This window comes from Gobius niger (assembly GCF_951799975.1).
Source record: "Gobius niger genome assembly, chromosome: 3".
NCBI classification, from domain to species: domain Eukaryota; kingdom Metazoa; phylum Chordata; class Actinopteri; order Gobiiformes; family Gobiidae; genus Gobius; species Gobius niger.
The window spans coordinates 5,515,170-5,532,000 of NC_136854.1; the positions used below are offsets into that span (position 1 = coordinate 5,515,170).

Here is a 16,831-nt window from a genome sequence, read left to right on the forward strand (position 1 = left end):
GGGGAGGCCTGGATAGAAGGTTTATGCACAACTGCAGCCTCTGGAGGGTCCTACACCTTGATGTTCGGGAGAGTCCAGAGGCACCAGAAGCTTCAAATACCTGTCTGCATAATAATTTGGTGGCTCAGAGCCGGTAGCAATGTTAATTGTCTAAGGCTGACAAAATATAAATCACAAAGGTCTTTTTCACAAATGTCGGCTCTTACGAAACACTGGAGGGCAGAGCAGATAAATCAAAGTGCGGCATAGGGCTCGTACCGTGGAGCAGTTGGACGAGTACCTGCCGGGCTGCACCACCTTCAGCTGGTAAAGCATCTTACACACTATGACCACACAGGCCCAGATAGTGCACACTGACGACAGCAGGGGGCGCCACCCTCTGCACGGCAGGCCCACAGCCACGCACAGGACGAAGAGGCAGTTGAACACGCACACCTGCACAGACGGAGCGGGACAGTCATTGAGCAGTCACACATTTCCAACCCAAAGAAAAGACATGTTTTATTCTATTTAGTGACCAAACTTTGTTGGTGAATTCTGAATCTGTCCATGTAATGTGCTGATCTACCAGTCTGGAGAGATGTTTGAGTGGATTCATTTAATTTACTGGTTCGTTTGACAGGGATATAGTACAAAGACGTGAATCTCACATAAGACAAAAGAAAAGAGGCTTTGTACCAGATAAACAGTAGCTTGGATAATTTCTATGAGCAGTCTCTGGTGTTGGACTGTGACAGCAGGGGGCGCTTCATTAGGGGCATGGGGTGATTTAAAAAAAAAACATTTTTATTAGGTAATTCAGAGGGAGCTTGAAGATCGTAAGTTTCTATCTGTTATAGTTCTGGAGATATCGTCCTTTTAGTGGCCGATAGCCATTATTGTAAAATCTGATACAAAGTGTGCCTGATGTATCGGATGACCTCTAACCTGTTGTACATAATAGCATTTCTCTGCTGGAACCCTAACCCTGTGGTACATGTCATGTGTCGGCGCATGGTGTGCTCCATAGAGGGGGCCGATGGGAACTGTCACTTTCTTATCCATGTATCAAAGCACAGCTCTTTCGTCTTCTCTCGTCTGTAACTAACTTGCAGCCGTGCAGATACACGATGAAGGCAGCTTTACCTCTCTGACCGACACCCAAATGATGTACGCCGACACCACTTTGACAATGTGTAGTTCCAGGAGCCACCACACGAGGCGCTGCAGCTTCTGCAGGGACAGGAGGAAGCGCAGGAAGAGCACAGAGAGACGGTCCACCACCAGCCGCCAGGAAACCAGCACTGAAAACAACGTGTTTAGGCTCTTTAACTGATACTGAAATCTGAAAGAGTTTTCTATCCAGAACAGATGTAGAACATTACTATTTGAGACACCAAACAAACAAAATACAGTTGAAAAGATTGAAGATTCACATTCATCAGCGTGTGCGTGAGCGTGTGCGTGAGCATGAGCACGAGCTTCAGCGCGAGCGTGTGAGCATGTGAGCGTGTGCATGAGCGCGAGCGTCAGCGCGTGCGTGAGCGTCAGCGTGAGTGTGTGCGTGAGCGTGTGAGTGTGCGTAAGCATGTGCGTGAGCGTGTGCGTAAGCATGTGCGTGAGCGTGTGCGTGAGCATGTCTGTCAACGTGTGCGTGTGTGTCAACGTGTGTGTCAACGTGTGCGTGTGCGTCAACGTGTGCGTGAGCGTGTGCGTCAGCGTGTGCGTCAGCGTGTGCGTCAGCGTGTGCGTCAGCGTGTGCGTCAGCGTGTGCGTCAGCGTGTGCGTCAGCGTGTGAGTGTGCGTGAGTGCGTGCGTCAGCGTGTGTGCGTGAGCGGGTGTGTCAACGTGAGCGTGTGCGTGAGCGGGTGCGTGAGCGTGTGCGTGAGCGGGTGCGTCAACGTGAGCGTGTGCGTGAGCGTGTGCGTGAGCGTGTGCGTCAGCGTGTGCGTCAGCGTGTGCGTCAGCGTGTGCGTCAGCGTGTGAGTGTGCGTGAGCGTCAGCGTGTGAGTGTGCGTGAGCGCGTGCGTGAGCGTGTGTGCGTGAGCGGGTGTGTCAACGTGAGCGTGAGCGTGTGCGTGAGCGGGTGCGTGAGCGTGTGCGTGAGCGTGTGCGTCAACGTGAGCGGGTGCGTGAGCGTGTGCGTGAGCGTGTGCGTGAGCGTGTGCGTGAGCGTGTGCGTGAGCGTGTGCGTGAGCGTGTGCGTCAACGTGAGCGTGTGCGTGAGCGTGTGCGTGAGCGGGTGCGTGAACGCGTGCGTGTGAGAGTGCGTGTGAGTGTGCGTGAGCGTGTGTGTTAACGTGTGCGTGTGTGTGAGCGTGTGCGTGTGCGTGTGCGTGCGTCAGACAGGGTTAAAAATCGCGAGTCTCCCGAGTGAATCGGGAGAGTTGGCAAGTTTGGATTAGCTACAGTAACTGCAGATCTTATACAGCTGTGTCCAACTTGATTTGGTGCTGCTTTATACTTGGGTGGCGTGTGACATTTTTTGTTTGTACATCGATACAAACCATTTAAATGCACTTGTTACTTGAGTTACTTCAATTGTAATGACTAATATATTCCGGATTTTGTTTAAAGGGACCTGATGCAAGTCGGTCATTTTTATGCCCACTACTGCCACCTCAGGTCTTACGAGTAACTGCAGTCTCTATATTAAGCTCATGCATGACGGCACTTCAGACCTGAAGTAACACCTTTGTGAGTGACAGGATTTTAGAGGCAGTTGTGGTGAACAGGTCTGAGCTCATTCATACATTAGGACATGGCTGGAACATGTAGGGGGAGGAAGATACATAATTGATTGAACAATGAACATTTTTAAACTCTGTTTAGTCCCTTAAAGTAATAAGTTATATTCCTTTGTTACTGAAAAAAGTATTTTATTTTTATAACTTGTTGATTTTGTAAAACGCTACCCTCAACACTGATGGGAATCACACTTTCTCCCCTTTCTTTTTATCAGTTTTCTGGCTGACAATAAACATATGTTCAGTAGAAGCGAAAAACGGCACAAGCATTTTGCTGACATCAGTATAGCTAGCATAGCTTCCTGGTTAGCATTGTCTGCTTATTAAGTATTTATGAGCTGTTGAACGACTTTGCTCTTTTCCATGTCTCTAACTTTATTTTGTAGAAAAATATATATGTTAAATTAATGGGGAAGAAATGGGGGAAAGCAATTTTTTTTCTTCTTTGGTTTCCCTCTGGCTGCTTTGAAGATGAAAATATATGTGCATTTGCAAAGATGCTGCCTGTAAGGAGTATCCACAGATCATGGTCATTAGGATGAGACAGGAATGAGACTGACCGGTCATGTGATCCGAGAACGACTCGAAGGCCTCCTCCTCCTCTTCCACCTCCTCTTCTTCTTCTTCTGCCAGTTTCTCTGGTGGCTTCTCTGTAGCTTTGGTCTCAGCGCTGATGTAGTGAGCTTCCAGAGACAGGTCCACCAGGCTACCATCCGAGTGCACCAGCCTGGGTGAAATGTTGAATGAATGGTCACATTTATACAGCACCTTTCTACCTGCTTTAGGCACTCAAAGCACTTTATATCAAAGAACCACTCACCCATTCCCTCTCTCATTCATACACCAGTATACACAGACACTGGAGGCAAAGGGGGTGAAGTATCTTGCCCAAGGACACAACGACAGTTAGCACCTGTGGGATTCAAACTGCCGACCCCCCGTTGTGCTCTCTGCGCGACATTCGCCCCTTGTTATGTGGATTGGTTTTAAACTAATGGAAGGAATTATAACTTGAGTTGACTGACCTGTTGACATCGGGCAAAAATCTACTTTACGTCTTACATCCTCATGAGGGGCATGACTGGAGTGGAGTAATCCTGTGTATTTACTCTTTTTGTTTTTGTCACGCAGTGTATCCGAACCTTTATGTGCCGGTCTAAACCAGCCAAACCCATACACATTTAGTACCTGGAGATGGCGCTGTTGTGTGTGTTCACCACAGTCTGCAGGTCAGTGAGCTGGAGGAAGGGCTCGTGGAAGTAGTGCAGGTGAATGACACACACCTGGAGATGACAAAACGGTCAAAAGGTCAGCCAGGACTGGCCATCAGGAGGTCAGCCAGGACTGGCCATCAGGAGGTCAGCCAGGACTGGCCATCAGGAGGTCAGCCAGGACTGGCCATCAGGAGGTCAGCCAGGACTGGCCATCAGGAGGTTAGCCAGGACTGGCCATCAGGAGGTCAGCCAGGACTGGCCATCAGGAGCACCGGGAGCTTTCCCAGTATCTCATGTTGGGCCACTGGGTGGGTCCAGATACGTAGAGTAACTTAAATGCACTCTCTTCAATGTTACACTTAAGGTTAGACACTCCTTTGTCTACAGAATCCACCCCCCCTCAAAGCTGTGGCATATCCAGATGCTGATTAGTCACATGAATATTGCACAGGTGCCTTAGGCTGTCTACAATAAAAGGACTCTCTGAAATGTTCTGTTTTGCTTCCTTGCAGGGGTCGGGGGTTAGTATCGGGGTTTTGATTGTGGCCAGTGGATGTTGGGCCCCTCCTCTTCAATGGCTTTGTGAAGTCGCTGGATATTGGCAGGAACTGGAACACGCTGTCGTATACACCGATCCAGAGCATCCCAAACATGCTCAATAGGCGACATGTCCAGTGTCGCCCATTCAGTGAGTTTGTGAGCCATCAAAAAAATGGCCCTGTGTTCGCCACCACGCCATAACCCCACCACCACCATGGTCCTCTTGCTTCCCAACATTGTGCACCATGTTTCTCTGATACCACTACTTTAACAGTACCTGCTTTTCAATACCAGTGCCTTAAACTTTGTTTCAATATTGATACAATACCGATTTCAAACATGGGTATAAAAAGTCTCATTTAGGATGACCTAAAACAGCACAGCAGAACACAGGCCTGTTTTGAGCAGAATTTTCACTTAAGCAGCGATTAAAAAAGAGAAAGAACATTAATACCTCCTGAGCTGCAGGGACAGTCCAGATCCACATCATGAAACTGTTTTATTTCAGCTAAAGTTTCCTAAACACGTTTGATGATGAAGCAAAAGCGCTTCACAAGCTCTTTACACAGCGTGAGCGCTCACTCTGTCACTAATCATTTAAAATGTCCTCAAATTAACTAATGTTAAAGGAAAAGGCCACCGTTTTTACATACTGAGATATGTTCTTACCTAACCTTAGACAAGTTAATATATACCTGTCTGGTCTTTGTCCGTGCGCTCTGTCACGCAAACGGAGCACATACGCAGCCTCTCCCACATGTCATATAGCTCCAAAAATGCTCACGATAGAAGCTACCAAGCTCTTCCACGTGTTCCCTATTTAAATAAAGTTACGTGAAGTGTTTTCATGCGAAGTATATTTACACAGAAATGTAACATTTCGATTTTATAAGCAGATAAAAAGGGGCACTATATTGTGAGGCGTAATGATACGAGGAGCACAACGTCCGCGCAGTAACTCCTAAAGGTTATTGACGGAAGTGAGCGGGGGGAAGTCTTTGCTCTTCTTTGTCTAGGGCTAGCAGGGGCTGGAGCCCAGGGGCCTACCAGAGTCAAGGGCCTATCACGGGGGTCGGCAACTTTGTCCCACTGGAGCTGGTACAATTCTGTTTAAGCCCCGGGGCCTATGGGTACATTCAGGTGGGCCTGGGTCCGACGTCTGGAAGGAAGAAAGTACTGAATCTAGGTACCAAAAGAATTTTTGTTTTTCGATACCGCCCCCTACTGGAACTTTTTGGTCGCGAACAAGTTCGTACCATTAAATGTTACTCAGCCCTACCCACATGACGCCACACGCTAGAGCAAACAGGGATTCATCTTTGAAGAGAAGGTTTCTCTAACATACCATACGTCACAGACTGTGAGCATCCGCCCACTGAAGTCACCACGCCACGTTTGTTTATGCAAAACAATTGCAGCAGCTGTCCGGAGGTGGTTTTGGAGGTGAACATGCTGAATGCTGGTGGCTACACGTGGTCTGCAGTCGTACAGCCAAATTCTCTGAAACGCCTTTGGACATGATGGTAGAGAAATTAACATTCAGCATGACAATTGCACACTCCCTCAAACTTGCGACATCTGTGGCATTGTGCTGTGTGAGAGTTTTTATTGTAGACAGCCTAAGGCACACCTGTGGGGGATTCTCTTTTCCTATATATTGTGCAGACAGAAAAAGTCTTATGTCCTTGAAATTTTTGTTGAAATAACCTGAATGTAGTTTGAAACCTTAAATAATACAATATACGGAACCTTTCAATTCGACATGATCCATTTCAACATGAGTATTAAAAAAGAGCGGAGTAGGTACCAGCAGGAAAGCGGCTGGGATGAAGATCCTGGTAAAGAGAACAGGAACTGAGAACGTCTCCAGACCCAGGTCATCCAACCTGCGTTCACACATAAAAAATAACGACTTAGAAAGACAAGTGTTTACAAGGTTTAAAAAGGAAGGGCTTTCAGGGTTTGACCAAAGTATTTTCGTAGGAGTTTGATTGATTGATTGATTGATTGATTGATTGATTGATTGATTGATTGATTGATTGATTGATTGATTGATTGATTGATTGATTGATTGATTGATTGATTGATTGATTGATTGACCAAAGCATGCGACTTGAAGGCCCTGGTGATAGCAGGTGTTCTGGCCCTGCATTAGTTGTTGGGCAAATATTACCCCTAGTGGCCAAGCTATTTATTTAAGTAGCTCTAGCAGCAAGAGAGAGCACATGGCAGCACCGGTGAGAGGTCTTCAATCCACCACCATCTGTGGTTTGCGTCTGCGTGTGGCATCGGCTGTATGTATATTTCTTTTCCATTATTGTTTGATATATGTTTTATGGTGGAATTTCTTTTAGTTTGTAACATTTTCTGTAGTTTGTGGCTACGTACTTGTTTGTTTATGTTTTTCTATGATGCACAGCACTGATGCTGTCATTTCTGTTTAGTTTTCACAGATATAAAAGAATAAGAAAGAAGTCTGGATCTGCTCCTTTATTCTGTTGACGCTGGCTAGAATTCACCTTGGTTGCAAGAGTGAAGGACAGCATAGTGAAAAAGCCGCGCCTCATCAGATGCGGTTAAACACCACGTTGACGTTATGGAGGATGAAAATGCATCTCACCGGTCGACAAGGCCTAAAATGGGTGTTTCAACTAGCAAGTCTTCAAGGAAATCATCAAGTTCAGCAGCTGCTCAAGCAAGAGCTCAAGCAGAAGCAGCTAAAGCACGGCTCAAGTTTGCAAGTAGAGAAATGGAGCTCAAATTGGAAAAGGCTCGGCTTGAAGCCTCAATGGAGATGTTGGCTGTGGAAAAGGAGGTTGCTGCAGCTGAGGCAAAAGCAGAAGCTTTAGAGGCAGCATCAAGTGACAGCGATAGCAAGTCTTCAAGTCACAAATCACAACTGATAGATTCAACGGAGCGGACATGGGAGTATGTGATGGAGCAAAACAAGGTGTTAAAGGACATGCAGCCAACAACACAAGAGGATTTACACTCTCAAGATGAGACAAAAGAGCCACACACAGAGACAATTGTACGTCCTTCTGTAAACGCTGTGCATCTCAATCATACGGGTGACACCTCTCCTGTAGCCAACGCTAAAGTCCATGACATTTCCCTGTTTTCTCCAGCCCCACGTAAGTCTCCAAATCCATTTTATTCCACAAAAGCCTCTTACCCACCAAAACGTGACAGTCAGACACGTAGCGTAGCCTTCAACGTACACGCTAATCCATTCTCCCCTTTGCAAACCCAAAAAACATACACGCCTAACAGCAGAGCATACTCACTCAGTCCAACACAGCAGCCAAAGCACGATGCTGACACCCATATGACGGACTTTGTGAGATTTCTAGCAAGGCGTGAGCTTGTTACGACTGGTCTTCTTCAGTTCAATGACCAGCCAGAAAGCTACAGGGCGTGGAAACGGTCTTTTCTCAACACAGTTAGAGACTTGGATCTAACTGCAAGCAAAGGGATGGACCTAATGCTGAAATGGCTTGGAAAGGAGTCTTCCCAACATGCTGAGCGTATTAGAGCAATACATATCAACGATCCGGTCGCCGGCCTCAATATGCTCTGGGACAGGTTGGACGATTGTTATGGCTCTCCTGAAGCCATTGAAAAGGCATTATTCCAGAAACTGGACAACTTCCCAAGAATAAACAGCAAAGATAACTCCAAATTAAGAGACCTCAGTGACTTGTTAATGGAACTAAACGCTGCTAAAAATGAAGGTGATCTTCCAGGTCTTGCCTATCTGGATACTCCCAGAGGAGTCAACGCTATAGTCCAAAAGTTGCCATATGGGCTACAAGAGAGGTGGCTATCCCATGGATCTAGCTACAAAGAACTGTACCAAGTACCATTCCCCCCATTTTCGTTTTTTGTGAAATTTCTCCATCATCAATCGCAAATACGAAATGACCCAAGTTTCAATGTTGCAAGACAAGCAGACACACAAAAATCAGAAAAACCTCCATGGAAACCTACAAAGTCAAAGACAGTTTCTAGTTTCAAAACGGACATCTCCACAGCATCAGGTCCTATGCAAGAGAAAAGCAAAAGAAACGCGGAGGATCCAGACAAGAGATGCCCCATTCACCAGAAGCCACACACACTGCAGAAGTGCCGCGGGTTCAGACTCAAACCTCTAGAAGAGAGAAAGAGCTTTCTTAAAGACAATGGATTCTGCTTTAAGTGCTGTAACTCCACAACACATACAGCAAAGGACTGTCCATGTAGTCTCAGATGTACCGAATGTGGTAGTGAGAAACACGTTTCTGCTCTTCACCCAGGACTACCACCTTGGGCTTCAAAGAACACCCCCTCTTCGGAGCAAGGCGGGGAGCAGGAAGCAACATCATCCACAGAGGTAACAACAAACTGTACCACAGTGTGTGGAAAAGGCCGCTCCGCTCTATCCTGTGCAAAGATTTGCTTGGCAAAAATATATCCCAGTGGACAACAAGACAAAGCAGTCAAGGCATACGTGATTTTAGATGAACAAAGCAACAGGTCTCTCGTTCGTCCTGAATTCTTCGACATGTTCAATGTTCAAGAAATATTGTCAACCTACACGCTCATGACCTGCACAGGACTGACAAAGAACGTAGGACGTACGGCCTCAGGCTTCTACATAGAGTCACTGGATGGTAAAACAGTCCAACTCTTGCCAACCCTGCTGGAGTGCGCAGACATACCAGACAACAAGGAAGAGATTCCTACTCCCAATGCTGCCATCCATCATTCCCACCTGAAACAGATTGCCCATCTTATTCCAGAATTAGACCACAAAGCCCCTATCCTGTTGCTTCTCGGTCGTGATGCCATCAGTCTACTAAAAGTACGCGAGAACATCAGTGGTCCATCTGATGCTCCATATGCCCAAAGGTTAGATCTGGGTTGGGTAATTGTGGGAAATGTTTGTCTCGGAGGAGGTCACAAGCCTACCAATGTGAAAACCCTCTTCACCAATACACTGCAACAAGGTCGCTTGACTATCTTTGAACCGTGCTCAAGTGTCCTTCACGTAAAAGAGGATCACAGATCTTGGGACATTGGAAATGTTCACAATGTAGACGACTCTTGTCTTGGTCAAACAGTCTTTCAACTCACCAAAGATGACAACAAACCAACTCTATCTATTGAAGACAGAGCCTTCCTCACAACAATGACACAGAGTCTTGAGAAGGATGATGGCAACAGCTGGGTTGCTCCTTTACCTTTCAGACAACCCAGACCACGCCTCCCAGACAATAGACAGTTAGCACTTAAACGCTTCACTTCCCTCAAGATCAGCCTTCTGAGAAAACCAGAGATGAGAAAGCATTTCTTCGCATTCATGGAGAAAATATTTGAAAACGGCCACGCTGAAGTTGCTCCTCTCCTCCAAGAACATGAGGAAAGGTGGTATCTCCCTCTTTTTGGAGTGTATCACCCCAGAAAGCCCAACAACATTCGGGTAGTATTCGATTCAAGTGCTCAGTATGAAGGACTGTCGCTGAATGATGTACTGCTTACGGGCCCTGATCTGAACAATGCACTTGTGGGAGTTCTTTTGAGGTTTCGAAGAGAAGCATTTGCTGTAACTGCAGACATCAAGCAGATGTTTCATTGTTTTCTAGTGAAGGAAAACGACCGCAACTTCCTCAGATTCTTCTGGTTTGAGAATAATGATCCCGAACAAAAGGTCATTGAGTACCGCATGACTGTACATGTTTTTGGAAACAGTCCCAGTCCAGCAGTCGCTATCTACTGCCTCCGAGAGTCTGCTGTAGAAGAGCCACCGATCCATGACCCGGAGGTGAAGCAGTTTGTGGATCGTGACTTTTACGTCGACGATGGACTCAAGTCACTCCCAACAGCTGAAAGTATCATCAGTCTGATCAAAAGAACACAAGACGTTCTGGCCAACTCAAATCTTAGGCTACACAAAATTGCATCTAACAGCAAAACGGTCATGGAAGCCTTTCCTGCTGAAGATCGGGCTTATGATTTGAAAGACTTGGATCTTGGTTCAGACACACCACCTTTGCAGCGCAGCCTCGGATTAAACTGGGACTTGGAGAGGGACACGTTAACTTTCAAAGTTGATACTGAAGAAAAACCATTCACTCGCCGTGGGATTCTTTCAGTGGTGAACAGTGTCTACGATCCTCTTGGATTTGTAGCTCCGGTTACAATCCAGGGAAAACACATCTTACGAGAGCTCACTCAAGGAAAGTGTGACTGGGATTCACCACTTCCACCGGACATGGAAGACAAGTGGAGATCTTGGCGAGACTCTTTGCAGGGTCTCAAAGATTTGCATATACCAAGGCCTTACACTGTCATTTCTCCATCTACAGCCGAAAAAAGAGAACTGTGTCTCTATTGCGATGCATCTACAAAAGCCATTGCAACTGTCGCTTACCTGAAAGTAACTGACAAACCAAACCAATGGAAGTACATACCTTCTGACCAGAACCCTGCTGATTGTGCAACAAGAAGTGTTGCAGCAGCACATCTCAAAGACACATTATGGCTCACTGGACCTACTTCTCTTTATGAGCCTTCACATGAGCCTGAAGGTCCTGATGTCTATGAGCTCATTGACCCAAACGCGGATCCTGATGTGCGAGCGCAAGTATCCACACTTAAGACACTGACCACAGTCAAACAACTGGGATCCCAACGATTCACAAAGTTCTCCAACTGGTCCTCCCTGAGGAATGCTGTGGCTTATCTCCGCCATATTGTCAAAAGCAATAGCAATGCTCAAGCTACAGAGAACCAGAACTGCAAAAAATGGCATTTGTGCAAGGAAGCTTATATGCCTGAAAACTTGCAAGAGTCAGAAAAGACTCATTATCCGGTCTGTACAAGAAGAGACATATGCCGAAGAACTCACCTGCATACAGCAAAACATGAGGCTTCCTCGGAATAGTCCACTCAAGAATCTTGTTCCATTTGTTGACACAGACTATCTCCTCAGAGTTGGAGGTCGGATTAGGGAAGGAGAACTTCAAACTGAAGAAAAGCATCCTGTGATCATTCCAGGTAAACATCACATTGCTGTGTTGCTGGTGAGACACTTTCATAAACAAACGCTACACCAAGGACGCCTCTTCACGGAAGGTGCAATCCGTACTGCTGGATACTGGGTAACAGGAGTAAAGAGGTGTGTAAACAGTCTGATACATCATTGTGTAACTTGTCGAAAGCTACGTGGCAGCCCCATTGTGCAGAAGATGGCGGATCTTCCTGCCGACCGCCTGTCGCTAGAACCTCCCTTCACTAATGTGGGGCTTGATGTATTTGGCCCTTGGAACGTTGTTGCCCGACGCACCAGAGGGGGCCTGGCACACACCAAAAGATGGGCTGTGATCTTTACCTGTATGACAGTGCGAGCAGTCCACATAGAAGTCATTGAATCGCTTGACACTTCAAGCTTCATCAACGCTCTCAGGCGTTTCCTCGCGGTACGTGGCCCAGTGAAACTGATTCGGTCGGACAGAGGAACAAATTTTGTTGGGGCTTCCGCTGCCCTCAAGATTCCTTCCAACATCAATTCAACAACAGTCGAAAAGTACCTGGCTGAAAAGGGCTGCTCCTGGACTTTCAACCCTCCCCATGCATCCCACATGGGCGGATCTTGGGAGAGGATGATTGGGATATCAAGGAGAATCCTGGATTCAATGTTTCTGCAACTTGGACCTACCAAACTCACTCACGAGGTACTTACTACTTTGATGGCTGAGGTGGCAGCTATCATTAATTCAAGACCTCTAGTACCTGTGTCCACTGATCCAACTGACCCTCTTCTGCTTACACCAACTACTCTGCTGACTCAGAAATCAAGCATTCCATCGGCTCCACTGGAGTACTCTGATGTCAAAGATCTTCACAAACAGCAGTGGCGTCAAGTCCAACACCTGGCACAAACCTTTTGGAACAAATGGAGAAAACAATACCTGTCTATTCTTCAACCAAGGAGGAAGTGGCAAACCAAAGAACCCAACTTGGAACTAGGAAGTGTTGTGCTACTGAAGGATCAACAACTCAAGAGAAATGAATGGCCCTTAGGGATAGTTACTGAAGTGTTTCCTAGTAAAGATGGTATGGTACGAAAAGCTGTGGTCAGAGTCTTCAGAAGAGATGGACCGAAAACATTTCTGAGGCCTCTGTCTGAACTTGTTCTTCTTGTTACATCTTAATGATATAAGTGTAATATTGTGTTTTGAAATGGTTGTAATTCTAATTGTTTATTAATGACATTCACCATGTCAGACGGGGAGTGTTCCTGCATTAGTTGTTGGGCAAATATTGCCCCTAGTGGCCAAGCTATTTATTTAAGTAGCTCTAGCAGCAAGAGAGAGCACATGGCAGCACCGGTGAGAGGTCTTCAATCCACCACCATCTGTGGTTTGCGTCTGCGTGTGGCATCGGCTGTATGTATATTTCTTTTCCATTATTGTTTGATATATGTTTTATGGTGGAATTTCTTTTAGTTTGTAACATTTTCTGTAGTTTGTGGCTACGTACTTGTTTGTTTATGTTTTTCTATGATGCACAGCACTGATGCTGTCATTTCTGTTTAGTTTTCACAGATATAAAAGAATAAGAAAGAAGTCTGGATCTGCTCCTTTATTCTGTTGACGCTGGCTAGAATTCACCTTGGTTGCAAGAGTGAAGGACAGCATAGCAGGAGTGTACAAAAAATGTTAAAAGAAGAACGTCAGAAGGACAGCTAACGTGAGACAGTTTGAGGCCAAAGAAATTCTGATTGAATAACCCTCATGGGAAGAAGGATAATGATGTTTCAGTTGCCAGGAAACAGGAGCCTTGGGGTGCAGCGCCTCCTGGGTTTGTCCCTGTTTCAGAGCATGGTGTCCTGCACTGGTCAGTTACTCTTTCTCATCTTCATCTTTGTCCTCCTCCTTCTCCCCAGGCTCTGACACCATTCCTCACCTAAGGGTCACCTGTGAAACTCCGCTGCCACAGTTGAGCCAGGACTCAGTGAATATAAAAAAAACAGTCTTCACCATCTTCGGGGAAGAGTGTATTCTCCAGTCATTAGCCAGAACAATAGCAGGGATAGGAGGCCTGTGTGGCTTAGCTGCGAGGTTTGCCAACTGCAACTGGCCCACGATGCACACAAAAAGTAAATGCGCTCTCCTCTACTTTATCGCAATAAACAGAAAGGAAAACTGAATGCCACACACTCTGTTATAGAAATCTGAACCATTAACTGTTTATTCCTCTCATCATGTCCCATATGCTTTATGGACATTTGACCATTACATACAGTGACCTATATTCAGTGAACATTACCTCATTTGTTCCTTCTAGATAACTTCATTTGTTCTTTGGATAACCAGTCATCTAATCTATAAAGATGCCCTTGTCCACGGCTCCTTATGTATCTGCTGTATCTGTGAATTTCATCTTTGCATCTCAATAATGTAAGACTACTTTGATCATTACATCATTGATCACACCATTAGTCCACTCTGATCGTACGATCATATACAGTCTGTTTGTATAAATACCATGTAGTACAACCTCTGCAAAATGTCTTTCCATATACAGTGCCTCTCGTAAGTATTCATACACCTTGAACTTTTGCACATTTTGTCATGTTTACAACTCTAAACATAAAGATTTTATTTGGATTTTTTTACTGAACGTTCACACACAAGTAACAGACAACTGTGAAGTGAAAGCAAAATGATACATGATTCTGTTATTTTTCAAAAAATAGAAAATTGAAAAGTGGGGCGTGCATAACTATTCATACAGCATTTTTCTGAGTGCATTAAATTACCTTTATAACATTCCTCATGACTGCAGAATGTTCACTCCTTGGCCTAACCATTAAATAGAGGCCACCTGTGTGTAATCTACTCTCAGTATAATTACAGCTGTTCTGTGAGGGCCTCAGAGCTATGGTCGGAGTGTATTGGTCACTAAACAACATCATGAAGGCCAAGGAGCACCAGAGAGGTCAGGGATAACGTTATGGAGAAATTTAAAGCAGCGTTAAGTTATACAAAGATTTCCCAAGATTTAAACATCTCACGGAGCAACTGTTCAATCCATCATTCAGAAATGGAAAGAGTATAGCACCACTGCAAACTTACCAAGACACGGCTGTCCACCTAAACTAACAAACCGAACAAGGAGAACACTGGTCAGAAATGCAACCAAGTGCCCCAAGATAACTCTGGAGGAGCTGTGAAGTCCTGCCGCTGAGCTGGGGGAATCTGTACATGGGACAACTATAAGTCGTATCTACACAAATCTGGCCTTCATGAACGAGTGGCAAGAAGAAAGCCAGTGTCGCCTTCGCGGGTCTTTTTGACCCGCTGTCATGTTCCGGGCATTTGGAAGCAAGGTGACACAAGGGGGCGCCCTTCCAACCTTCTCAGTGTAAATGTGAATTGACTTTCTTCAGAGTGAGACTTTAGGTCAGACACCATGAGTGACAGTAACATTACGCTAAATACAATGTGCTCTTTGTTTGCAGTAAAAAGTCTGAGGCCTCATTGCTCTTCAGTCACAGACTGAGAAGTGAAGAAGGAAGTCATGGAGCTTCTGCTTTAGACAGACTTCAGACTTCTGCTGCATGTAGTGGTCATATTATATCATATCAAATTTGGTATGCAAAGTGCTTTATAAATAAAGATTGATGGATCATAATCTGAAACTAGTAAAAACATAATATATGGAAATAATTATTACAATTACAAAAAAAAAAATATTTGAAAATCATCTATCTAATCAAAAAAATAGTTTTATTTAGTCTTATTCTAAAAAAAAAAAAAAAAAAACCATTTGTATCTGCTGTAAAGTCATGTTTGTCCCGGTTCCTCTGAGTCGTGGTGGGTCCTGGTGGACCATGACAGATGTGGACAGGACTGTGGTAGATCTACTTTTACTTTGGAGAAAATAGTTACTATAGTAACTGTTGAAGAAATGAACCTCACAAGCTTCTTCTGTAACATCTGTCCACATCAGTCCTGCTGCACCACGACTCAGAGGAACTGGGACAAACATGACTTTACAGCAGATACAAATGGTTAGGGTTTGTTTGGGTTTTCTTTTTTAGAATGAGAGTAAATAAATAAAAAAAAAACTATTTTTTTGATTAGATACAGCATTTTTGTAATTGTAGATATTTTCCATATATAATGTTTTTACTACAGATTTGAGTTTCAGAATATGATCAATCAATCAAACTTTATTTATAAAGCACTTTTCATATGGAAAGATATCACAAAGTGCTTTACAGATTGCAACATTTGATATGATATAATATGACCACTACATGCAGCAGAAGTCTGAAGTTCTGTCTAAAGCAGAAGCTCCATGACTTCCTTCTTCACTTCTCAGTCTGTGACTGAAGAGCAATGAGGCCTCAGCCTTTTTACTGCAAAACAAAGAGCTCACTGTATTTAGCGTCATGTTACTGTCACACATGGTGTCTGACCGAAAGTCTAACTCTGAAGAAAGTCAACTCACGTTTACACTGAGAAGGTTGGAAGAGCGCCCCCTTGTGTCACCTTGCATCCAAATGCCAGGAACATACCAGCGGGTCTAAAAGACCCGCGAAGGCGACACAAGGGTTATTGAAAGGAGGCCATAAGAAATCCTGTTTGAAGTTTGCTAGAAGTCATATGGAGGACACAGCTCCATGTGGAAGAAGGAGCTTTGGTCAGATGAGACAAAAATGGAACTTTTTGGCCCAAATGCAAAACGTTATGTATGGAGCAAACCTAACACTGCTCATCGTCCTGAGTGCACTATCCCCAGTGTGAAATACGGGGGGGTGGGAGCATCATGCTGTGGGGCTGCTTTTCCTCAGCGGGGACTGGGGAAATTGTAAGAATAGTTGTGAAGATGGATGGAGCCAAATACAGGGACATTTTGGAGGAAAACCTGCTGGAGTCAGACAGAGAACTGAGGCTGGGGCGGAGATTCACCTTCAGCAGGACAATGACCCTAAACACAAAGATAAATCTACAATGGAATGGTTAAAAAAAACAACATAATAATGTGTTAGAATGGACCAGTCAAAGTCCTGACCTAAATCCTATTGAAAATCTGTGGAAAGATCTGAAAACTGCTGTTCACAAACGCTCTCCTTCTAATGTGACAGAGCTTGAGTTGTTTTGTAAAGAAGAATGGGTTAAAATGTCAGTCTCTACATGTGCAAATCTTGTTGTTTTTGAAAAATAACAGAATCATGTATCATTTTGCTTTCACTTCACAGTTGTCTGTTACTTGTGTGTGAACTTTCAGTAAAAAAAATCAAAATAAAATCTTTATGTCTAGGGTTGTAAACATCACACAATGTGCAAAAGTTCAAGG

The 16,831-nt window shown here is 44.9% G+C and overlaps 1 protein-coding gene across 1 annotated transcript in view; it reads right to left on the reverse strand.

Annotated features, from left to right (window-relative positions):
* Positions 1–16,831, reverse strand: part of LOC306960586 (piezo-type mechanosensitive ion channel component 2-like) — a 116,695-nt gene that overhangs the window by 64,607 nt on the left and 35,257 nt on the right. Inside the window, exons 15-19 of the mRNA XM_079553017.1 lie at positions 6,288–6,366; positions 3,915–4,009; positions 3,287–3,453; positions 1,126–1,283; positions 259–435 (exon numbers count right to left, since the gene is read on the reverse strand). Coding sequence (XP_079409143.1) covers positions 259–435; positions 1,126–1,283; positions 3,287–3,453; positions 3,915–4,009; positions 6,288–6,366 — 676 coding nt within the window. The remainder of the gene's footprint in view (positions 1–258; positions 436–1,125; positions 1,284–3,286; positions 3,454–3,914; positions 4,010–6,287; positions 6,367–16,831) is intronic.